The sequence below is a fragment of the Lissotriton vulgaris genome, chromosome 5, assembly GCF_964263255.1.
Source record: "Lissotriton vulgaris chromosome 5, aLisVul1.2, whole genome shotgun sequence".
NCBI lineage: Eukaryota > Metazoa > Chordata > Amphibia > Caudata > Salamandridae > Lissotriton > Lissotriton vulgaris.
The window spans coordinates 1,336,227,528-1,336,253,925 of record NC_141693.1 but is presented as its reverse complement, the minus strand read 5'-3'; the positions used below and the strand labels follow the sequence as shown (position 1 = coordinate 1,336,253,925).

Genomic DNA, 26,398 nt, shown 5'->3' with positions numbered 1-26,398 from the left:
CTAGCATGGTTCTCTGGTGCCACGCATGGATGATTTTTACAGGCTGCTCAGTGACATTCATGCATCACTCATGGATATGCCTTTTGACGGGTCTCAACTCTTTAGGGAGAAGGCAAGCTCTGCCCTAGAGCGCATCACACAGAACCACTGCGTCCTCCATCAGTTTCTTCATCCTGCAAGGCATTATCCACAATAATTTTACCCCTTTCAAGGTTTTGCCAGGGGCTTGGCATATAGGCAACACCAAGGCCCACTGCCCTAGCAACAGGTACCCCAGTCGGATTGGGGTAGGGGATCTAGTGGAGAACATTACAGGGACAGCGAGCCTCCCAGTTATCACAACCTTCTGACAGCAACCTACAAGCCACTTTAGTTTTCCCCTAGCTTCACGCAACCACTCTGTGGGAGGCAGGATCTTTTGTGTTCTCCACCAGTGGCAAGCCATAGCATCTGACAGGTGGGTCCTGAATATAGTCCAGCTGGGCTACGCCATGCCATTCCATTCCGTCCCTTCTTACATGTTACTTGGTTTGATTATGTTTAGACTCGGGGGAGAAATAGAGTACAGTGAACAAGAGAAAATGAGTGGTCTCTACTTGCCATATATTATTCATCAATTCCTCTTCTCATAGATTTAAAGCAATGTGCAGACTATGTATATTTCTTTTATAATTTTCAGTCCATTATTTAGCATAAAAGCAGTTCACGAACATTGAAACATACATTTATGATGAAATATAACATACAGCACTGGAAAAAAACAAAATGTAATTACAAAAAAGAATATATACATTGCCCACAATACTAGACCGTATCCTCAAAGTAAATAAAATACACATAATATGCACTGTAGTCGTGATTTAGAGTTTATCTTTTAAAGTTCAATGAATGATATCCCAAAGGGGAAGGGTTGCCTTGTTAATAGTTCCAAAATTCAACAGTTTAAATACCCTGTGTAGTAAACAGGCAAGGGAAATGTCCTGAGTTGATCAAACACTCTTCCACATTCTGTATGTACACTGTTACTGCGTTACAACCTCCTCCTCCTTGTGGGATATACAAGCGTAGTCATCCTCCGAGAAGTATGTCTTTGGGAATGGACACTAGCAATGTCACGAATTTTAAAACTTGTGCGCTGAGCTGGAATAATCCTGATTTCGTGGTGCTGTTTGTGTTTTCACACCAAAGTTTTGCCTTCCTCATAGGCGGTGTCTGCTATTTACTGCATAAGAGCTTCTGGCGGCCAAGGTTTGTCCTTGCCCCACCGTATGTTTAAGTTATTGGTTTGTCTTTGTATTACATGCTGGCTCTCAATTGATTCATGACGGGCCTGTCCCAAGACATCCTATTGGCTCTGGTTTGAGTCTTGGGAGAGATTGGTAACAAAACATCTGGGCATGAGCATCTGTCCTCCGATTAGTCTGCTGCAACAGAAGGATCTTATGTCAGTAGCAGGGCTGGATTTTTCATCCATGCCTTTGCAATCTGCACATCCAGTGTAGTGCAATGGCAGTTGACTTTGGTTAACTTAGTGTATGTCATCCTTGCTGATGGGTGTCCTTCTGCAAAATCTGTTTATGCTGGAAGTTACAACAAGTTTCTGACTTGTTGTGGCACATGCAACACTGACCTACTGCAGATTACAGCACTTTTATGGATTATCTATTGACCCTTTCAACCCTTTGTGCATTTACTGGAGCAGGCATCCCTGTTCAAATCACCTTTCTCAAAGGTTTGGTCCACATGTTGCCTTCTAAACTTTTAATGATGCCAAAGTGGGACCTTAACTTAGTCCTTAGTTTCCATATGTGAGCCTCTTTTGAGCTGTTGCACAGTTGTTCTCCATGTCTCCTGAATTTGAAGACCGTTTCTATCATCATGATCACTTCAGCTCACCGCATGAGCGATCGTCAAGCTCTGTCATTTTTGCCACCCTACATCAACTTATTTCTGGTCAAACTTGTTCTGATGACTGACTAGAGCAGGCTTTCTGCTGAAAGTTATTCCCTTTCATGCCTAGCAGTCCATTAGCCTTGAGTTGTTCTTTGACCCCACTTCACCATTCGCGGCCCATTGCATTCAGAGTGCATATCCTCGATATTTATCAGGCTACAAAGTGCGAATCAATCCACATGTTCCCAAAGCCCTACTGCCTTAACAGTCTAGTCCAACAGAAAGGGTATTGTGACCGTTCGTTCCTGCAGGACTTTTTGGTCTGAGTTATTCCACAGAACCAACACCGGGGAAGGTACTGCTTTGGTATCTATTTTAAAGGGGAGGAATCTGTGGTTAGAAGTAACCATCAAACAAACAGGGTATTTACTTCCAGCAATGTTCTTTCTGTCTGTTGATTTCTCTCACTGGGATTCCTCACTGCCCTCCTTCTTCCACGTTCCGTTGAATGGACTCTTCCATCTAAAAAGGTTTCAAGTTAGAGATCTGCACACTGGCATGAATAATTAGTAGTTCAACGTTAGAGGGCACAGACTATGTCCGGAAAGAAACGGACATCATCATGCCTGTATGTGACTCCAGCTGTCACTTCCGCAGAGGCGTCGACACATAGCTTGAAGATGCCACCTACTGATATGGAGGAGCTCTGCTGAAAAATCTTCAGGACTCATCTGACGCTTGGAGATATTTTAAAGGTTAAACAGAGTATCCACCACCTTTGTCGAAGGTGAGTAACTTGTTCGTCTTGCAGTAAACAAAAGCTCTCCTTCGAGATTTAGGATGGTGTAATTAGTTCAGCCCTGGGAACAAGCCACTTAAAACTTAGCTTAAGAGTTGTGACTTAACATACATTTTAGAGCTTTGGAGATATGAGAGTCCTAAGAAAGTCTTTAGTTTAACATGACCATGAGGTCAACTTTTGTATTTTAGAAATGGGTGATGTAAGTAGTTTGAGTACTGTCTGTGAAGTGTGAGACATTCATGAGGTTGTTAGTTGTGGAAGCTAAGTTGGACATCAAGTCTCGCTACTGTAGCATTGCTTATATCGGCTTGTGACTAACTTCATTATGTAACATGCTGAATGGTGGTGGAGCTTTGGAGATGGAATCGAGGGTTGGGCGAGGTAGATGTTTTACTGTTGTGGCAATCTGTTAATTTTCTTAATGAACAATGGCCAAGCTAGTAAAATGTTGAGAAATTAGGGTTAGTTATTGCTAATGGTTTGCAGACTCAGAAGTTCATTGGTGAAATGTTCTGCATCTTTGGTGTAGGTATGGACGCATGCAATTTTGACATTAGTCCAGTTAACTCTGTAATGACAGGCATGTATCACGTACAGTAGGTGGCCAGGTACTAGTTGTGAATTGATGTTTGAGGTTTTTGACTGTCACGGATTCGATTAGCACATTGACATTGGAAACCAAATTATCTAGAATGATCTGTGATTTTGACAAAAGGAACATTTGTTTCTAGAGAGTATATGGATCAAGGTCTCTGGATTTAAGAACTTCCAGTCCCTAGCCGGTAGAGGCTGTGAGCAAGAGGACTGATGACTTGGTTTGAAGCTGGATGCTCATTCCTAATGAAGAAACAGATGCTAGTATGGTAGGTTCAGGTATGCTGTTCATAATCTGAGATTTTAAGGTCCGATGTCAACAAGAATAGGAAATCCGAAGAATGTACTTGTAAGAGTTTTCTTTGCTTTGTGAGCTGTGCAAAGCCAATGTACTCTTATGTCCTGTATGATGCCTTGGGTGGATTTGTTATAGGCGTCCTGCTCAGATGTTGAAGTAAGAGTATAAAGGTTTGCATTGAGATAGCAACGATGAGAGATTGAGAAGCTCTGTTGGGAAAAAGCTTGTGTTCTTTAGTGAGGGTGGTAGATTAAGGCACCAGTGGAGGAAGGAAGGAGCGCTCGTCATGTATTTAGATAGTAAGTATTTAAAGGACCCAAAAGAAGAGCCTTTATGTTCTAGGAAGATTAGGTCCTCAGCTCCCCATTCTTATTTGCCCAACAGTGGAGTGGCCACATGGAATTTCCCATAATTTTCACCTGCTCTTAGCTGAATGATGCTTGTACTGGACACCCAAGGAACTGGGAAGACTGTCTCGTGTTGTCTGCCAGTGAGCTAACCAGCTTTCAACAAGGGGAGCCCAAGGACAGCAACGCAGAGCTCTGGATGGTAAGGGAGCAGTGGCTGCCGTTCCACCCAAATGTTGTGTAGAGGCCTTCCACTCCTCTATAATAAGGCTATTGAGTGGTCGGCTCGCCAATTTTTGTTTCTCATATTTGTGTGACAGCCATTTTGAGATGAGTTAAACAAAGAGAAACGGATTAGAGCTCCTTCAAGTGTAAGGGAGCAGCCGCCAAAGGGCCTCTTTGATGGCATGGAGCGGTCACACCAGGTTTATCTGGTACATCCCATGAAAGGGTTGATTTTGATGTTCAACTGGTGTTTAGGTTCTTACATGTCTGTCTCTTGTTTCAGGCGGAGTCTGAGGGGTTCTCACACTTTCATTTGTATGTTTGTGCTGCATTCCTGATCAAGTGGCGAAAGGCGATCTTGGACGAGGAAGACTTCCAGGTGAATGAATTAGTGGTACCTTGTGATTACGCCTCTGCCCTCCCTGCCGACTAATACTTCTAACAGTGACCGTTGCCACAGCACCAAAAAAACTGTTTGTAAACCTGCTTTGTAGAGCTCCCAGTACTTCACAAGTTTAAATATTTCTTTGATACAAATGTTATACTCTTGATATCATTCTGTTAGGTGCTCGTGATTTGATGCCTTTTGTCCTCGTTTGCAGCTCTTTGTCAGCACGAAATGCTGGTTTAAGTCATTTTTGTTCTTGCAAGTTACTGATTGGGTAAAAGCTTGCATATGTTTTGTAATATAATACTTCTTTACCATTTTCAGGGCCTTCTAATGCTGTTACAAAATCTTCCCACAATACATTGGGGAAATGAGGAGATTGGACTTCTCCTGGCTGAAGCATACAGACTCAAGTACATGTTTGCAGATGCACCCAACCACTATCGACGATAGGAGCCAACGTTCGTTTGGCCTGCGTGTTCCTCCTTTGGGTCTGTCTGATTTGTTGACCCCTTCAGACGTCCAGCAAGGAACCATTGTACTGTATATTTTCTCACAAACTGTCTTAACTTACTGTGTGCCTGCTTGACATTCTGCATCGGTGGACAGGCCACCCGACCTGCAGTATTTCATGCTATTCTAACGTAGGACAGAAAAAAAGAGAACAACAAACCACAGTCATTCAGCCAGACTGAACAGAGGCTGTGAGTTCAAATAGTCTACAAACCTACGACTGCAAATCACAAGATGGTTGGACCTTGGCTTTCGGGTAAAGTTGGCAGAGGTAATAAGCTGAGATGACACCACGGTATAGCAGTCCCATATTGCTGTGACAGAGGACCAAGTCTTTCAGGGTTCGGACCCCACACCTGCCTTCTTCTTTACTGCCTCGACCATCCCTTCCACCAATTTCTTGACATGCTGTGCACAGATTGAACCAGTACCATGGAAGATGGTTTTTGGAGGTTCTGTGGAAAGTCTTTGGAGGGTATGGGGTTGGTGGTGCGGAGGCTGGGTAATGTGGTATCCATTGAATGCATACCACCTTGCCTATCACACTCGTGCAAATTATGCTCAGAAATTACCACGAGAGAGAGGCTGGTTTGGTGTATATGGCTGTGTGTGACCTGCAGAGATTGGTTATGTTTGGTGTTGCCAGTGCACATGCTTCTGGTGTAGGCGAGTCGTATGCTGAAGGGTGAATGTCTGGATGCTTTGTTCTTTTGCGCTTGTGTGCAAAAAGGGGTTAGATGAATAGAGCTTGGTTTGTATAAGGATGAGTGTGGGAGGGAACTTCAGAAAAGGGTTGTGCTTGTGTTGCCACAGCGCATGTGTGGACATAGTTTTTATTTGAAGCATTTTGCCATAGTGTAATATGCCATAATTTGAGAAATTCCTTGTTCCTCCATGCAGTTGTGCACATCCTAACATAAGCATATGTGTATGCCATGCTGTTTGGGTTTCCCTCTGAAGGTGGATCACTAATGTCTTCAGCCGGAAATGCCTAAAAACTGTACCTCTTGCAGATTCTGCTATGGATTAACATGCACTTACAAGTTAAATGTGTCAACTGCCGTCAGCTGTAATGTACTGAGCCACAGTGAGTACCTGTCCATAGCCATCCTCCTCAGAGGCATTATGTATATATATATATAGATATATATATATTGTGGGGTTAACTTTGTGTATATGGGTAAAGATGTACAATATGGGTCTTCTGTGTGAGAAGATATTGTATTTATACTAGGTTTGTCCTGCATACCATTGATACCAGCTTCTACTCGTGAGGAACTTAGCCACACTAGAGCATTCAGTCAGCACTTATTTGAATTTCAAACTCTTTTTAAAATCCTATTATACAATGAAATGCGCTAAAGTTTGTGTTTATGATTGAAATGAACAAGAGGGGGAGCAGACTATCAGAGTTCCTCCTTTAGTCTTAAATTTGAGTGCTAATTCATTGGTGACACTCCTGGTGATTTTGGTAGGACATTTTTTTGGACTGTTCCTCAGCTAAATCACTGACTGTTGATGCTTGGAAATTCCATATGTGTACGAATAACTGGATTTATTTATTTTGTCTTCATAATTAATACCTTTGCTAGCTTTTACTTCATGCATGCCTGTAGTGTGAGCAATTTGCAGGATCTGGTCTGCTGATAACATTGTTCACCGGGCAGCTTTGAATATTTTAAACCATTGTATAAAAAGGACCGGTAGAGCAGTGAAAAGAAATGCTTGGAGCTAAAATTACGATTTAAGAGGCAGGGAAAAGATAGCTTTGGAAACAAAGAAGACCTGGTGGAAGGGTATAGGCTGAGAAAGCTGGGAAAATGCGCGCACGGATCAGGCCAACCATATGCCAGGTGAATTAGCTCAGAGTAGGGCTATAAAGACTAGAAGAACTTAGGAAACCAATAGCAAAGAAAGACGAAGAGGACCAAATGTGACGTAGGAGAAAGGGCTCAGTGGACCAAAAGCAAGGAAGATAAAATGGACTAGTGTGGCCTAGGTAAACAGAATTGCAAGAACCTGCAAAACAGAAAAAGAACAGAGTCTAAACGGGGACAGGTCCTAGTGAGCAGAACCAAAGGTAATAAAAGCCTGTACATAGAGCTTGGGAGAGTGAGGAGAACGTGATCAGGAACCAAGAAGAAGAAAGGGCCACAGTTAAGGAGAAAGGACTACGGGTGTCAAGGACAATGAGAGAGAGGTTCGAAGACAAAAAGAAGTAGTAGTGAAATGGGGCTATGGCCAATGGAGAGGAGAGGAAGGATAAAAGGGCTCTTGGAACAAGAAGTTTGACAAATGAAATCTGAAAGATCTAGGCGAAATGAAATGGGCCTGTGGGTCCTAAGGCAATACAATGGAAATAGCCTACAGAAATGTCTTAATACCAGAAGGAAAGATCAGAGGGTGAATTAAGGGCGGATGGCTCAGGATAAAATAACCAAAGACAAGGGGCAAGCACTTGGGGAAGAGGTGGCAAGGATAAAACACTTTGTAAGGACTCCGAATCATTCAGAAAAAGTCCAGGGAAACATGTGGCAATACAAAATGTTTGTGAGTACCAACAGCCAGAAGGAGAGGACAGCATGCCTTTATTAGCTGGGCTTGTCAAAAGCAAAGGAGAAGAATGCGTTGTGACCAAACCCTGCTGTAGTAACACGTTAAGGAAAAATAGGCCATAGTGAAATAAGGAAAGCAGAAAATGGAGGAAGCTTCCAGCCACAAGTAAAATAGCCATGTACAGCAAGGGCCCAAGTGGACTTGGAGCAGAGATGACGAGTTTGAAAGGACTGTAAAAAGCAGTGGCCTAGGGAGTGATGGATTCTGAGTGAGGTGGAAGGCAGTGTATGATTTTGGTCCCAGCTCAAAGCTACACCATTGATGATAAAACTCCAAAGTTCTCACACATTTCCAGTGCTTTCTTTACTTGCTTCTCAGGCAGTTGGATGTCCGTTTTTGTGTGCCTTTGTAATTTTCTTTATTTTTTTATTCGTGTCACTGGCGAAACACATTATAATGAAGAAAGGTTATTTTTATTTCCTAAGAAATGTTTGTTTTTATGTGTAAATGAAAGGTGCACACCTTGGCAAATATGTGAAGGGTCTGAATAAATGCCGAAGTCTCCCCACTTGACTGGTTTACTGATTTGAAATCTAACCTGTAAAACGAAGATTCCGTTCTTAGAACAATGGTGAGGTAAATTGAGAAAAAAATGAGGAGAGGCCAGGCCTAAAGTGTATTTATTGTACTTCTGTATTCTAAATGTCATTTTAATGTAATCATTTTCTGACAGTGCTGAGTTTGGCACTCATCCATAATAAGATGTTGATGATCATGTTATCAGCTACTGATCTGTCTTCGTCCAAACTCTCTTCAGTAAATTGCATGCAAAGCATGTCAGTCAGTGAGAGCCTTTCTAATTAACATGAGCAATTAGCAAAAATCGTGATAGTGCCTATACCCTTGTTTATTTCCCAATACAGTGTTTAAACTGAACACATTTAGCCAATATGACTGGAAAATAAATGAATATGTGGCTGCTAACCCAGTGTAGAGTTAACCCAACGTGCGAGCTATCCTTGCCAATAAAACTACTGAATTTGTCTGATACGCCATGAACCTAAATAGCTTTATGGAAGGAGTTGATTATGAACGTGAAAGTCACAAGAACACTTGTTCTGCGATTAATTGCTTTATATTAAATCTGGCCTTTTGACAAAGAATCATTGTGAATTCGAAGATGATTTTTAATTTATATATGCTATTAGATGAATGGGAAATGGATGCATCTTATTAGAAAAACTAAGATATCCTGACATTTATTCAAACAAACACTGAGTAGCAACCCCACAATAAGTGCCCAGTAATAGCAGAAATATTAGCTTTAGAAATTTCAAGGCACTTACATTTTTTTGTGTTTTTTTTTTGTCATGTAAAGCCCTTGTCGAACATTTTTAGTCTCTAGAAGATTCCCGAATATCTCTGAAAAAATTGGATGAATTGTGAGAATCCTCAAAGGTCTTTTGTGACGGACCTTTTGAACAAAGATAATGTTCTTAATCATTTGAACTAGGATCAGATTTAATTCACCTTGTAGTACCATTAAGTATTTTAGTTACATTCTCATATGAACCATTGGGTTGTCTGAGAAATATACTTAGTGCATAAAGCTTGATTAATCAACATTACCTCAACATTCCGACCTCATACTCATGACATAAACATGGCTGATATTGTGATTTTGGCCAAAACATGGCACATTGATGCTGGGGCTAAGTGAATATAATCTGCAGAGCACATTTAGGTACCCAGGTGTTCACGAACTGCCTTTTATACTCTTACAACATTCTCAATTTGGTTGTGATACAACTTCATCAGGTTTCACATGAGGCACGATGGAGTGTACATCCTACACGTTTCTCCTATGTTGATCAATTCAAAACACGTGGATTCAGGTATTTGATAAGGTTTCAGATGATGCCTAAATCAGCACAAGAGCCATTCATCACCATAATCGTATGCGTGGATTTGATATTTTACTTGTTCAGTCCCAGAAAGAAATGTAAATACCCTAATTATGGCCAGACTGCTTATAGAACATAGATGGGCAAACCACTAACATAGTGGTGTAATATGTTCATTAAGGTGACCCATTTAGGACAAAAAGGGGTAGAAGGGCAGGGTGCCTATTAGACCTTTTCTAATTGGGGCTTAAGGACAAGCATGCTTCACAGCAGCATACAGCCATGTTCGTTTAATCAGTCATCCTTTGTTAGTATGTTTTTTTTTCTTTCTTTTAGGTCTTTATTTATTTATTTTTTAATAAAAAAAAATTCCCAGTACATACATTGTATTACATATATTATACATTTAACCAATTAACTTTAGATTTATGATTTACCGTATCTGGTTTGATGACACTACTCACACTTTACATGGCTTCAACAAAATTAAACAAAAGAGTAGAGTACTAAATAAAGAATATGAAGTACATTTTCGCAACATATACATAAACTTATGCTTACTAGAACCTATAATTCCTGTTACATTTCACATAAATTGCCCTACAGTCCCATAATCTGCTTCCATTTCGCTATTGGCTCCCAGATTTTTAAACCTAACCTTCTTCCCCTTTTTCCCTTACGTGCATAAATTGCCTTCTCAAGATTATGCATAGCTAATAGATTTGCCAGCCAAGTTTGCATAACCGGGGGGGGGGTCTTATCCAACCATGCTCTTGCTATTGTCAGCCTCAGTACTGCGGTAGCGATAAACAAAAATTCCTTGTAAGCAGAATCTCCCCCCGTGACCCTCCCCAACAAGATTAACATAGGTTTCAACTGTGCTCGTAATCTTAATGTGCTACCAAGAAAATCTTCTACGTTTTTAATCAGAGCGTGTAGCTGGGGGCAGGTAGCAAACATATGAACAATATCTGCATCCACTGCATTGCATCGGGGGCAGGTGGTACCGGTGGAGCCTCCCCACTTAGCTATTCTGGCTGGGGTGTGGTACAGTGAGAACAAAGTCTTATAATGCTGAGATTGCAGGGGACCCGAGCAGAAGATGGTACGACCCAAGTCCAGAGATTCCTGGAAGCTTCCAGGCCCCCCCCCCCCCAACTTTTCAACCCACTTGTTACTAACTTTATTCATATCATCAATCTTCCCTTTTGCAAGGCTTGCATAGAAGGATCTGATCGTACAATCCCCTCCTAATTTTATCTTCTCCAATATTTCATTACGGCCAAAGCCCGCGGCACCACCCCGCTTATTACTAAGAAAGCTCCTTACCTGCAAAAATTAAAAAAAATCCCTTGTTTCGATACCATACTTAAGGGTAAGATCTGCAAACTGAACAATCCCCTCATCATCCATTAGATCCCCAATCTGTATTATCCCTTTTTGTTGCCAACCAGCCATTGTTAAATCAGCAAAGACTTCCGCAGGGAAGGATTTATTCCTATATAGCCGGACATACCTATTGTATCTTCCTAAATCCGCCTTTTTTAAAAGAGCATTCCATATCTTAACTGCTGCCACTACAGTCTTGAATCTTGTCCTTTTATAGTACCCAAACTCTACTCTATTTAAGAAACAGTTTTCTGCCTCCGCCCCCAATTCTACAGAATAAACTTCCGTGGACATGGTCGTAACTCTTTGCTCGAGTCCCCCACCCCCAATTAATCCCTGCATATACTGTAATGCTGCAGCCATTTGATACAACCTAAAATCAGGGGCCCCCCTCTCTTTCTCGGGAGAAACATATATCGGTAAGCCCGCCGGGTCTTCCCGTGTGCCCAAATAAATCTATTCAGTACATTCTCTAACAAATTAAACCATTTAACTTCAAAGACCAAGGGGATAGATCTAAAAAAATAAAGAAATTTGGGCAGAATCAGCATTTTTATCACATTAGTGCAGCCCATAAGAGAAAGATGGAGATTGTTCATCCTCTCCAAATCACCCTTTACCTTAGAGATTAATGGAGTCAGATTACTCTCAACCACCACATCCAAATCCGCCGATAGTGAAACCCCTAGATATACTGCAGAACTAACCACCCTGTTGTTATCACACCTAGCGTATATATTCTTTATGATCTGCGTTTTAGATCTATTCAAGCTATAGCCGGATATCTGTCCAAACACCTGGGCCTCTGCTTCTACCTCTTTTATAGCTAAAGTAGGGTTCGAGGTTAGTATGGCTACGTCGCCTGTGTAAGCTAAAGTCTTCCCGATACAGTTATTTACCCTCATTGGTGGTATCTCCGGGTTAGTTTCAAATTGCCGCAATAGCGGTTCAAGATATAGCGCAAAGAGAAGGGGCGAGGAGGGGCACCCCTGCCTGGTCCCCCTAGCGATTTTTACTGCAGCAGACAGCCCTCCATTAACTCTAATTCTGGCAGTTGGAGTGCTATAAAGGGCCTGTATGGCTTTTACAAACGTCTCCCCTATCCCACACCACCTCATAACGTGCCAGAGATAGTCCCAGGAGACCCTGTCAAACGCTTTCTCAGCGTCTAGGAAGAGTGCTGCGACAGGGTCCCCTAGGACACCTGCAGAGTCGAACATGGTGACAACAGGCCTAACGTGTTGTCCCTTTACCGGGTATAAACTCGTGCTGTGTGGGGGTTACCAGTTGCTCAATGATCCCTGACAATCTTTTTGCCAGCATTTTGGAGTATATTTTGACATCTGAGTTCATCAGTGTAATTGGTCTATAGGATCCTGGTGCTTCTGGTGGTTTCCCCTTTTTTAAAATTACAATAATATCGGCCCCGCCCCGCCCCAGGAGTCCGGAGTGGATTCCCCTGATTGTGCTTGCAACATTATGAAGAACATATCTGCCAGAAGACCATCCCTAAATACTTGATAGAATTCGAGCGGGATTTGATCCGGCCCTGCTGCTTTCTCTGCTGGTAGACTTCCAAGGGCACCCATAAGTTCTTCCAGCTGTAAAGGTCCCTCCAATATCTCCCTATCTTCTTCAGGCAATGTCAGCGGTGAAATATTCCTAAGATCATTTTCAATGTCTACCAGGCTCCCTTAATCCTCCGGGGTGTATAAGTCTGAGTAAAACCACCTAAAGACTTCCCTTATTAAATTAGGATCCGCAACCAAATTCCCCTGTACATCCCTTATTTCTTTTATTACAGCTGCAGCTGTTCTCTGCCTAGTTCTAATTGCAAGTACTTGCCCTACTCTCTCGCTAAATTCATACGTTCTTTACTTTTTCGTTAAATAATTGTCTGCTGCTTGCCTAGCCAGACCTTCAACGGCTTCGGCTTTCAATGCTATAATTTTAAATAGATATTCTTCTAGGGGTAGATTTCGTACAATTGCCCTGCTCAGATTTTCTTCCTCTCTTAATAATTTTTGTCCTATCTGCTCTCTCTTATCCCTTTCCCTCTTCTGCCTTGCTAAGACAAAGCTCATTGTTTCTCCCCTTACTCCAGCCTTGAAGGTGTCCCAGACCACCCCTTGAGATGCTGTCCTTCTATTGATATCCCAAAAATATTGGATCCATGATGTCATATGTTCCCTGTAGGAGAGTAGGGTCTGCAATCCTATGATCACCCGGACTTTTTGCTTTTGTTTCACTGGTTTACGACTTTCTCGGGCTGCGGGCCTGCTAATCAGACCCACAGCCTAGCTGTTCTCTCTCTAAATTGATGCGTGTACCTTAGGTGCATTACCCAATTGGAACTGGGCCACCCTGTCAGACCCTGTAACTCAGGGCATCGGTGTACCCAGGGCCTACCAGGGGCTGAAGCATGTATTATGCCACCCCTGGATGGCCATCTAAATCTGACACAACTGGCTGCACGACAGCTGGGGCAACGTAGCGTACTCGCTCGTTGCTTTAGGTATAGTAGCCCTATATCTAACCACACAATGGACACCCGAGTTCCTATCAGTCACTCCTATGGCAGGCTTTGACAATCCTGAAGGCAGAGTGCATGGACCCGTGTGAATTGGGCTCTGGCATGAGCCGAGCCCGGTTGCAGCTAGCGGAACCAAGACCCAATGGCTGTTCCATGGTAACGCGTATCATATCGGTAACTTCGGTATTGCGTTATCAAGACATGTCGAGTAAGGTGTCATACGAATCGGGATGCTACCCCCTCGCCAATGCTGGCGACGAGGTTAGCATTCCGCCCTTTTAGAGGGACACGACATGTATGTAACTGTGAACCCCGGTTAAAGTTAACTAAAGCCTCAGCTCCACAAAATGGATGCTGCCACCACAGACACGAGTCTGACCTCCTGCTGCTGGGAGTCCTTCCAAGCGAGGAGAGCTTGGACAAAGGGTTTCCTGTCAAGGGCAGTGTTCGCACCGTCCCAGACAGGGTTTGTGTATTCTGGGTAGGTAGGGCTTTGCGAGAAGGTGACTGCGGAGTGGCACCCCGGTGCTCACTACGCATCTGCCGGTCAGAACCAGTTCCAGGGGCACCAGCCCCTGACCTGGGGACAGTCCGGCAGGGGAGAGGGGTGTAACTACCCCCCTTCCTGGTCCCACCCTTAGGGCAGGACCTAGTCATGTACCCACCCCTTTCTTTAGGATAAAGGCCGGAGCGGGGACCCTTCCAAATCAGATCATCTTTGAATCAAGAATACTTTCTACGAAAGGACTTCGAGACTCTTCTCAAGATTTCTCCCTTGTGGCTAAGGAGTAGTCACCCTGCACCAGCGGGCACCATCTAAGAACTCTGCGGTTTGCTGCAAGTCCTTCCTCAAGGAATCCGACAGCCCAGCTCGACGAGAACCGGCTTCCCTGGCACCTCTGACCTCTACCCACGTCATCAGCTCAGCTGTGATCTGTGGGTGCGACGAGACCTCGAGGGACCGGCCATCATCAAAACCTGCACGCTTTCTTAATCAGCACGACCATCGAAGCAATTCTCTGGTGAGTGCTCTGGGGTCCGAGAAGCCCCGACCCTGAGCAGCTCCAGCACCGAAGTGCGGTCTCCCAGCATCTCCACGATCTGCGTGGGGCCCTTCTGCTCGCTGCTCAGCACGTTGTCTGGTCACTAGCCGCTGGCTTGTGCCCTTCTTTGACGACATCCGACAACCAACGCTGCTGGTCTGGTTGCTCCAGACTGGCCTTTGCTTCCATCTTTGAGAGAAGCACCCCGGATCCTCCTGGTCCACTCACGACGCCATTTTAGGCCCACACCGTGGCCCTGAAATCTGCCAAGGCTTGTTGCCCCAATCCTGGGCCCAGCGACGCCGACAGCATCAACCTCCGTGGGACAGCTCGCACCTCCATCCTGGTCGCCGACAACGCCTCCTGGTCCGTGAGACTGCAGAGCCCAGCGTCGCCCACTCACCTAGTCGAGGTGACGGCCAACCGGTGCCTTCCTGGTACCCTCTGACTACTGGCTAGTAGTACGAACTTGGTCCCCTCTGCTTTCAGGTATCAACGATCTCTGATCCAGGCTTGGATCTCTACGAACTATTCAGCACTGGTCGCCGGCCAGCAACTCCTTTTCTTCCGGCTCCTGGCTCGTCAGCGAAGACCCCGACGCCTGTAAGACTTGTGCAGCCGCAGCCCTCGTGGCTAGGTAACTTCGGCATTTCAGTGCCTGCATAACCTCCTTACTCTAGGGTCCCGAGTCCCTCGCTTCCGACTTGCCTTATCGGGTCCGCCCGAGACCACTAAACTTCCCGTGTCCTCGGACACTTGTTTAAATTGTGCACTTGAAGTATTTTCCTAAGAGTTTTGGTTTGTGCTTAGTACCCTGTCCTCATAAAGAGTCCAGGGCTGTTGTGATTCTTAATAAATATTCTGTTTATTTTCATAACACTTGTGTGGTGTCCTTTCACTTGGGGTTCAAGGGGTATGTGATGGTATAACAGCTGGCTTAACACGCCCTCTAGAGTTTAGCCCGAAGACTTCTCGTATCCACGCTACTAGGATAGCTGGTCTAAGGTTGACTTACAACCAATCACCATAAGGGTCGTTGGAACGATACATAGCGGTCGCTAGAATAGCGAACACTGCATATCGGGCCAACTTCTCACATTGGGAGCAGCGGTTGGGATTTGAGCTTGCTGTTGTTTTAACACGCGTATCCTAAGAACATCTTGTGAAAGATCGCATAAGTACTCCAGGTACATATAACCTAGTTTAGAATACTCTGAGTTCTACTGAACCAGCTGTTGTAGCTCTTCAAGGCTTAGCACACCTTGGCTACAACTCTTAGCAAGGGCTCAGTAGGTAAACCCATAGTGTAGGTAGGTGCATCACTTACACCACACTAGAAACAGCATGTCGGACAAAGGCGGAAACTCTGAGTCTCCCCTCGTGTCAGTCGACCTTCCACAGGTCACCTCCAGATATGCTGCGCTTAGCTTTCATGAGATGCGACAGATCTGTACGTCTCGAAAGATTAAGCAGGGTGCAAACCCTACCATTCCGTTTCTGATTGGTCTCTTGGAGACTTATGATGCCAAGAAGGCGGGTAACACCGCCCCTTCTCATCCCGAAATGGAAATGCCTCCCCTCGAGGGAACCCGAGGTGACCCTGACCTTATCCATCTCTCTGCCGAGGGCGAAGAGGAGGACGAGGAACCAGAGACATCTGGGGACGAGGCAGACAAAGGTCCAGTCATAGTTAGTCAGCTAACTCAGGACAACTTAAGCCGGCACGAGTTTGGTACTAGAAGACCCCTGGGGCCTCTCTCGGGCCAGCTTAACATTGGGAACGGACGAGTTAGGTCTCTGTCGAGAGGCTCTAACAGATCCGCTCGAACCAATGGCTCTCGAGGTTCTGCTCGAAGAGGGATGACATCACCTCAGAGGAGAATGTACGAAGCAAAGGAGCGGAAAGTCAATCTGCGGATCGAAAGGGAAGAACTTGCCCTAGCCAAAGAGAGACTCGCCTTTGCTCGAGAGCAAGAGTTGAGTGGGACGATTCCCACTGGTGGCAGCATTCCCCCACGGGAACCCAGGAGTTTAGACACTAAGCACCTGAATAAGATAGTGCCCCCCTTTAAGCAAGGGGACGACATCCACAAGTGGATTACTGCTTTGGAGCGGGCCTGCACTGTACAGTGCGTCCCCCAGAGTCAGTGGGCAGCTATCTTGTGGCTCTCCTTTGAAGGTAAAGGTAGAGATAAGCTCCTCACCACAAGGGCCGAGGACGCTAACAATTACCAGATCCTGAAGAACACACTGATTGATGGGTTCGGCCTAACCACTGAGCAGTACAGGTTGCTGTTCACGGATACCCAGAAAACTCAGTCTCAGGACTGGTCTGACTTCGTTGATTGTGCCACTAAGGCTTTTGAGGGCTGGTTGCTGGGCAGTAAGGTTACTGATTACCAAGGATTGTATAATTTGATCATGCGAGAACAGATTTTAAACAATTGTCAGAACCAGTTGTTGCATCAGCATCTTGTCGACTCGGATCTGACCTCTCCCCAAGAATTGGGAAAGAAGGCAGACAGATGGGTCAGAACAAGGGTTAAGCAAAACCAGGGCCAGAACCAGGGTGGTCAGAAGAAAGCAGACCAGAAGGGTAAAGATTCGAAAGGGGAACAAACTGACCAGAAGTCTTCGACAGGTCCCCAACAACCCAAAGAGGGGGGGGGGGGGTCAGGCTTCCCAGAAAAAGAAGAATCAAGAAGGTCAATCGAAAAGGTGGTGCCAATACTGTAAAAGTAAAACTCACTGGTTTAGTGAGTGCACCAAGAAAGGAGGGCAGACTCCTGCTACTGCAGCCCCTACGGCACCTGTGCCCCCTAGTACAGCCAGCAGTAGTAGTGCGCCTCCCAAGGGACTAGTTGGGTTAACCTTGGGTTCTGAGGGGTGTGACGGCTTAGCTGGTACACTCACTCAGGCTGTCCTTGTCTGTACAGGGGATGTGGATATATCCCCTGATATCAGTCCCAATACTTTGGGCAAATACCAACAGACGCCTTTAATAAATGGAAGAATGGCTCAGGCCTATAGGGACACTTGTGCCAGCGTCACCATGGTGACGCCTAACTTTGTGGACCCTGGACAGATCATGCCAGGTACAGAATTCCTGGTGACCAATGCCAGCAACGCCACTACCAGTCATAGTATGGCGATTGTTGCTTTCTCCTGGGGAGGGGTAAATGGCCAGAAAAAGGTTGTTGTTAGTTCAGACCTCCCAGTGGATTGTTTGTTGGGCAATGATTTGGAGTCATCACGATGGTCAGAAGTGGAGCAACGGACTCACATGGAGATGTTAGGCTTGCCAGCACACGTGTTTGCTGTGACCAGGTCACAGGTCAGACGATGCCCACTGAGCAGGTGCTGGATCCTGGAACAACGGACCAGACACCTCCCAAGAAGAGGAGCAGTCGGGTTAAGGCTTCGCCTTCCCCCTTGCCCCAGGTCGAGGATCAGGACTCAGAGGAGGCTGACCTCCAAGAATTGCGGGAAACTGAACCTAAAGAACTCGAACTTGATCAAGTTGAGTTTCTGGGCTCAGGGGGACCCACACGAGAGGACCTGGGGAAGGACCAGTTAGGCTGCCCTTCTCTTGAACCCCTCAGACAGCAGGCGGCTGCTGGGAACGCCACAGGTACCCACAAGGTATACTGGGAAGATGGACTCCTGTACACTGAGGCAAGAGACCCCAAGCCTGGCATGACCAGGAGGCTGGTCGTCCCCTTGTCTCAGCGTGGTTTCCTCCTTACCTTGGCCCACGAGATTCCCTTAGCAGGACACTTAGGCCAGACGAAGACGTGGGACAGGCTTGTCTCACACTTTCACTGGCCTCACATGAACGAAGATACCAAGGAGTTTTGCCGCTCCTGTGTCACTTGCCAAGCCAGTGGTAAGTCAGGTGGCACGACAAAGGCCCCCCTTATACCAATGCCTGTGGTGGGGGTGCCCTTTGAACGGGTGGGGATTGACATCGTCGGTCCCATGGAACCACCAACAGCATCAGGGCACAAGTTTATACTGGTGGTAGTGGACCATGCCACCAGGTATCCTGAAGCTATTCCCCTTAGGACCACTACAGCGCCTGTTGTGGCAAGAGCCCTAGTTGGAGTATTCTCCAGAGTGGGCTTCCCTAAGGAGGTCGTCTCCGACAGGGGTGCAAACTTCATGTCGAGCTACCTAACTGCTATGTGGAAGGAATGTGGTGTCAACTACAAATTCACTACACCCTATCATCCACAATGCAATGGGCTTGTTGAGAGATTCAACAGGACCCTGAAAGGGATGATTCACGGACTACCTGAAAAGCTTCCGCGTAGATGGGACGTCCTGATCCCCTGCCTTTTATTCGCTTACAGAGAAGTCCCACAGAAGGGGGTTGGCTACAGCCCTTTTGAACTTTTGTACGGGCATCCTGTGAGAGGACCCCTGTGTTTGGTGAAGGAAGGATGGGAGAGACCTCTCAGAAAGCCTGCAACCAGCATAGTGGACTATGTGCTGGGCATCCGCTCGCGGATGGCTGAGTACATGGAGAAGGCATCCGAAAACCTTAAGGCCAGCCAGGAACTCCAAAAAACTTGGCATGACCAAAAGGCTGTCTTGACTGTTTATCAGCCCGGACAGAAGGTGTGGGTGCTGGAGCCAGTGGCCCCGGCAGCACTCAAGGACAAATGGTCCGGGCCCTACACCATCCTGGAGAAAAAGGGAGAGGTCACCTACCTGGTAGACCTGGGAACTCCCCGGAGCCCCCACAGGGTGCTCCATGTCAACAGGCTCAAGGCATATGTCGACAGGAAGGACATGAGTTTGCTCATGGCCATGGATGAGGGACAGGAGGAGGAGAGTGACCCTCTCCCCGACCTGCTCACTCAGAATCCTGACGATGGATCGGTAGATGGTGTTGTCTTTTGTGGCAGCCTCTCCGAACATCAACAGGAGGATTGTAAACAGGTTCTTCAATCCTTCCGGCATATGTTCTCTCTAACACCCAGTCAGACCAATTGGTGCACCCATGAGGTCGACACTGGTGACAGCTTGCCCGTGAAGAGTAAAATCTACCGGCAGCCAGATCACGTTAGAGACTGCATCAAGAACGAAGTGCAGAAAATGTTGGAGCTGGGAGTCATTGAACCCTCTGACAGCCCCTGGGCTAGTCCCGTAGTTCTAGTGCCGAAACCTCACACCCCGGGCGGTAAGAAAGAGATGAGGTTCTGCGTAGACTACCGGGGTCTCAATGCAGTCACTAAGACTGATGCCCACCCAATACCAAGGGCAGACGAGCTTATCGATAGATTGGCTTCGGCCAACTACTTAAGTACGTTTGACCTGACAGCTGGGTATTGGCAAATCAGGTTAGCTGAGGACGCCAAGCCCAAGACCGCATTTTCTACCCCTGGTGGGCACTACCAGTTTGTGGTGATGCCCTTTGGTTTGAAAAATGCACCTGCCACCTTCCAACGGTTGGTGAATCACGTTCTCACTGGGCTGGACGACTTCTGTGCGGCGTATCTTGACGATATTGCTGTCTTTAGCTCCACCTGGGAGGATCACCTGGTCCACCTGCGGAAAGTGTTAGAGGCTCTGCAAGCGGCAGGTCTCACTATCAAGGCTACCAAGTGCCAGATAGGGCAGACACAGGTTGTATACTTGGGCCACCTCGTCGGGGGAGGTCAAGTTCAGCCACTGGAGAGCAAGATACAGTCAATCAGGGACTGGGCTCCTCCAACCACCCAGACTCCGGTTCGAGCTTTCTTGGGCCTGACTGGTTACTACCGGAAGTTCGTCAGAAATTACGGATCGATTGTGACTCCGCTCAATGAACTGACGAGTAAGAAAATGCCAAAAAAGGTTCAGTGGACAGCGAGCTGTCAAAAAGCATTCGATGACCTAAAACAGGCCATGTGCACGGCACCTATCCTCAAGAGTCCAGACTACTCCAAACCATTCATTGTCCAAACAGATGCTTCTGAGTTGGGTGTGGGAGCTGTTCTATCTCAACTGAATTTTGATGGTAATGACCAGCCCATTGCTTTTATAAGCAGACGGCTGACCCCCAGAGAGAAAAATTGGTCAGCTATAGAGAGGGAGGCCTTCGCTGTGGTGTGGGCCCTGAAGAAACTGAGGCCATACTTGTTTGGCACTCATTTCAAAATTCAGACCGACCATAAGCCCCTCTTATGGCTAAATCAGATGAAGGGTGAAAACCCCAAACTGCTTAGGTGGTCCATGTCCCTACAGGGGATGGACTTCACAGTGGAGCATAGACCTGGTACTGAGCATGGCAATGCAGATGGGCTCTCCAGGTATTTCCACTTAGAACAAGAAGACTCACCTGGTCAAGGTTAGCTTATTGACCCAACGTTTGGGGGGGGGGGGTCATGTAGGAGAGTCAGGTCTGCAATCCTATGATCACCCGGACTTTTTGCTTTTGTTTCACTGGTTTACGACTTTCTCGGGCTGCGGGCCTGCTAATCAGACCCACAGCCTAGCTGTTCTCTCTCTAAATTGATGCGTGTACCTTAGGTGCATTACCCAATTGGAACTGGGCCACCCTGTCAGACCCTGTAACTCAGGGCATCGGTGTACCCAGGGCCTACCAGGGGCTGAAGCATGTATTATGCCACCCCTGGATGGCCATCTAAATCTGACACAACTGGCTGCACGACAGCTGGGGCAACGTAGCGTACTCGCTTGTTGCTTTAGGTATAGTAGCCCTATATCTAACCACACAATGGACACCCGAGTTCCTATCAGTCACTCCTATGGCAGGCCTTCACAATCCTGAAGGCAGAGTGCATGGACCCGTGTGAATTGGGCTCTGGCATGAGCCGAGCCCGGTTGCAGCTTGCGGAACCAAGACCCAATGGCTGTTCCATGGTAACGCATATCATATCGGTAACTTCGGTATTGCGTTATCAAGACATGTCGAGTAAGGTGTCATACGAATCGGGATGCTACCCCCTCGCCAATTCTGGCGACGAGGTTAGCATTCCGCCCTTTTAGAGGGACACGACATGTATGTAACTGTGAACCCCGGTTAAAGTTAACTAAAGCCTCAGCTCCACAAAATGGATGCTGCCACCACAGACACGAGTCTGACCTCCTGCTGCTGGGAGTCCTTCCAAGCGAGGAGAGCTTGGACAAAGGGTTTCCTGTCAAGGGCGGTGTTCGCACCGTCCCAGACAGGGTTTGTGTATTCTGGGTAGGTAGGGCTTTGCGAGAAGGTGACTGCGGAGTGGCACCCCGGTGCTCACTACGCATCTGCCGGTCAGAACCAGTTCCAGGGGCGCCAGCCCCTGACCTGGGGACAGTCCGGCAGGGGAGAGGGGTGTAACTACCCCCCTTCCTGGTCCCACCCTTAGGGCAGGACCTAGTCATGTACCCACCCCTTTCTTTAGGATAAAGGCCAGAGCGGGGACCCTTCCAAATCAGATCATCTTTGAATCAAGAATACTTTCTACGAAAGGACTTCGAGACTCTTCTCAAGATTTCTCCCTTGTGGCTAAGGAGTAGTCACCCTGCACCAGCGGGCACCATCTAAAAACTCTGCGGTTTGCTGCAAGTCCTTCCTCAAGGAATCCGACAGCCCAGCTCGACGAGAACGGCTTCCCTGGCACCTCTGACCTCTACCCACGTCATCAGCTCAGCTGTGATCTGTGGGTGCGACGAGACCTCGAGGGACCGGCCATCATCAAAACCTGCACGCTTTCTTAATCAGCACGACCATCGAAGCAATTCTCTGGTGAGTGCTCTGGGGTCCGAGAAGCCCCGACCCTGAGCAGCTCCAGCACCGAAGTGCGGTCTCCCAGCATCTCCACGATCTGCGTGGGGCCCTTCTGCTCGCTGCTCAGCACGTTGTCTGGTCACTAGCCGCTGGCTTGTGCCCTTCTTTGACGACATCCGACAACCAACGCTGCTGGTCTGGTTGCTCCAGACTGGCCTTTGCTTCCATCTTTGAGAGAAGCACCCCGGATCCTCCTGGTCCACTCACGACGCCATTTTAGGCCCACACCGTGGCCCTGAAATCTGCCAAGGCTTGTTGCCCCAATCCTGGGCCCAGCGACGCCGACAGCATCAACCTCCGTGGGACAGCTCGCACCTCCATCCTGGTCGCCGACAACGCCTCCTGGTCCGTGAGACTGCAGAGCCCAGCGTCGCCCACTCACCTAGTCGAGGTGACGGCCAACCGGTGCCTTCCTGGTACCCTCTGACTACTGGCTAGTAGTACGAACTTGGTCCCCTCTGCTTTCAGGTATCAACGATCTCTGATCCAGGCTTGGATCTCTACGAACTATTCAGCACTGGTCGCCGGCCAGCAACTTCTTTTCTTCCGGCTCCTGGCTCGTCAGCGAAGACCCCGACGCCTGTAAGACTTGTGCAGCCGCAGCCCTCGTGGCTAGGTAACTTCGGCATTTCGGTGCCCTCATAACCTCCTTACTCTAGGGTCCCGAGTCCCTCGCTTCCGACTTGCCTTATCGGGTCCGCCCGAGACCACTAAACTTCCCGTGTCCTCGGACACTTGTTTAAATTGTGCACTTGAAGTATTTTCCTAAGAGTTTTGGTTTGTGCTTAGTACCCTGTCCTCATAAAGAGTCCAGGGCTGTTGTGATTCTTAATAAATATTCTGTTTATTTTCATAACACTTGTGTGGTGTCCTTTCACTTGGGGTTCAAGGGGTATGTGATGGTATAACAGCTGGCTTAACACGCCCTCTAGAGTTTAGCCCGAAGACTGCTCGTATCCACGCTACTAGGATAGCTGGTCTAAGGTTGACTTACAACCAATCACCATAAGGGTCGTTGGAACGATACATAGCGGTCGCTAGAATAGCGAACGCTGCATATCGGGCCAACTTCTCACATTCCCTATATGCAGAATCTTTTAACAAACCTCTCTCGAAAGACCATTGCGAGGGTGTTCTTTGTGCTTGACTAGTTTTAAATGTGAGGATCAACGGACTATGGTCTGAAATAACCAGAGGGAGTTAGAGGAGCTAGAGGTTAAAAAATAATCAAGTCTAACCATTACTTTGTGTGGGGCGGAGAAAAAAGTACTCCCATCCAGATGCGGGTTTATCTTTACCCATGGGTCAACCAAGGCATTATGAGAGACCATAGCAGCTAATGTAAATACCCTAATTATGCCCAGACTGCCTATAGAACATAGGTGGGCAAACCACTACCATAGTGGTGTAATATGTTCATTAAGGTGACCTATTTAGGACAAAAAGGGGTAGAAGGGCAGGGTGCCTATTAGACCTTTTCTAATTGGGGCTTAAGGACATGCATGCTTCACAGCAGCTACAGCCATGTTCGTTTAATCCGTCATCCTTGATAGTATGTTTTTTCTGCTGATTCAATCAATCAATCATTTTTAAAGCGCACTACATACCCGCGAGGGTCTCAACGTGCTGATACTGCACTTAGCAACAATCTCACATACCTTTGAATTTTCTTTGTTTCATTCAACTTTGCTTTCAAGCCGTTTGTAAAGTGCCACATGTTCCTTTTCAGTGGCCATCCTTCACCTCTAAAGCATGCCTTGTCTACGAAGTAACTGTCCACTGCACTTCTGCTATCTCTGTGCACCTGCCACAAGATGTGTATCAAAAATTGGCAGAGACGGCCCAAACAAATGTGACCTCATCTCCTAGGAGATAATAAACTTTATGTTCGAGGCATTTGTGCTGTAGATACACATGCTTTGCATACTCCTGCTATCTAATATGGATGTTTGCAAGTTGTTTCTCTTTGAAGAAGTCTTTTCTAGTCACAAGGTAAGGTGACTCCTCCTTTAGGTAATAATGCGCATCGACTCCATTGCTAGATTTTTTCTTTCAGCCACCGGTTACGGACGTGGTTTGCGGTGCTCCGGTTTAAAACCGTCCTTCGGGATCCCCTCGTTGAGCAACCTACTGTACTCCTGTCGGTATTGTTTCGTACACATTTCAATTTTCTCTGCGTGTCGATCTATCTTCGGTCGAGAAGACTTCGTTGGCGGCCTTCGGGCCTAGCCGTCTCGTTGACTTCCACTCCATTCCGTATTAGCCAGTCTTCTGCCGATGGAACTGACTCGGTTTCAATTTTTCCCTCGGTGCCACTCCAAGTATTCCCCACCGACCTGCATAAAGTCTGCAACTTGTGCCTCTCACCAGAGCACAGGAAAGAAGATTGTGACACATGCTGATCGTTCCGATTGGACAAAAACTTTGCAGGATCGTCGGGCTTGACCAACGTACATGTAGCAACAAAACATTGAACATACTCCTTATATCTTCGGGGAAGATACCAAACACGAAGAAAGGGAGGTGGCGGCAAAAGAGGTGGAGGCCATCTCTATCCAAGAATCTGATTCAGAGCTGAAAATCGAGTTAGTCCGAAGATGTTATAGCGTGACAGGGTGCTGTGAATAACAAAGCCGCTTTGCCCCTCAAGCTCTCTTTGATTAAACAAAAGGCTTTGGGCCACTACTGCCTTCTGGCCATGGTTGGCACGAAGACACTGCTTCCAACTCTCCGGCCCTCGGGCTCCGCATCGAAACAGACAGTCCAGCCTTCCGGCTCGGGACCGGGACCAAGTCGAGAAAATAAAACCCTTCGAAAGACCCTGAAACCTATCCTGGACATTATGAAGTAGAAACTGGACCCTAAGCAGAAGAAAATGTACATTAATCTAGATACTGGACATATATTAACTAAAGATGTGACACCTTCCAAAAGAAAAATTATCTCAAGGGACACTAGCTACTAAATTCCTCTAAAACAGGAGGACATCGTTGTGTCTACCCTAATCCTCAATCTGTTCTACCAATACTACTACTATCAGGCTCAGACTCTTTGCACATAACACGTCTGGGTTCTCCACACACACAGCTTGATAGAGGGGATAAGGATGACAATAGTCCACTACCAACAGACCCATGAGATGACTATAACATTGATCACCAATGGATAATGACCCTGATTTATCTCTTGCAAAACCATCACCCCCTGATGATAACGTAGCATATCAGGAGTTGATCTCCAGGGCAACATCATACCATGGTGTTACATTATACAAAGAATCTTTAGAAGACTTTTTGTTCAAGACACTAGGTTCTACACATAGAACAAATCAAAGTTTGCCTATGTTAAAAGGCATGATTAGGCCTGCCGATTACATTGGAAGACCCTGTACATGCCCGTATATTAACACCTAGGGTTGACGAAAAATACAAACCTTCACTGTCTAACCCCAGATTCTTTAGTAATATCTAATGCTCACAAAAGCGTAAACTCACAGTCTTCAGTAGATGCACCTCCTCCAGATAAGGAGCCAAATTAATAGATGCGTCAGGCTAAAGAATAGCTGCTCAAACTTCTAACCACTGGCGCATTGCCAACACACAAGTTCTATTAACCAGATATGATCGGGCCCACTGGTACGAAATGTAGGAACTACTCTAATACCTCCCAGAGGAGCATAAGAAAAGAGCACAAGAGCTAGTGCAAGAAGCTATATTAATCTTTAATTCCTCCATTATATGTGCTCTAGATACTGCTGATACACCATTCTCCTTAAATGACATGCATGGCTCTGAATTTCTGGGTTTAAACCAGAGGTTCAGCAATCTGTTCTCAAGACTTCTTTTGACAAAGAACACCTTTTTGGACCTCAAGTAGATGAGGCACTCGAAAAATGAAAACCGACAGAGGCGGCAAAATCGATGGGTGCACTTTAGTCCCCCATCTAACAGAAGCTCCTTTCACCACTCATTTTATAGAGGAGGATCCAAAGATAAATCATCAGACTCTGTGTCCTAATGTAAATCTAGTACGCAGCCCTCTACATTTAGAGGCTTCTATAAAGGCGGGTACAGAGGAAACAATTTCAAGGGCAGAGGTCAAGGCAAACCAACACGTACCTCTCCATCTCCCAATAA

General features: G+C 46.5%; 1 protein-coding gene across 1 annotated transcript in view; it reads left to right on the top strand.

Annotated features, from left to right (window-relative positions):
• Positions 1-8,184, top strand: part of TBC1D22B (TBC1 domain family member 22B) — a 416,082-nt gene extending 407,898 nt beyond the window's left edge. The window contains exons 12-13 of the mRNA XM_086923270.1: positions 4,443-4,538; positions 4,872-8,184. Of these exons, the coding sequence (XP_086779396.1) occupies positions 4,443-4,538; positions 4,872-5,000 (225 nt within the window). The 3' untranslated portion in view covers positions 5,001-8,184. The remainder of the gene's footprint in view (positions 1-4,442; positions 4,539-4,871) is intronic.
• Positions 8,185-26,398: the final 18,214 nt, after the last annotated feature.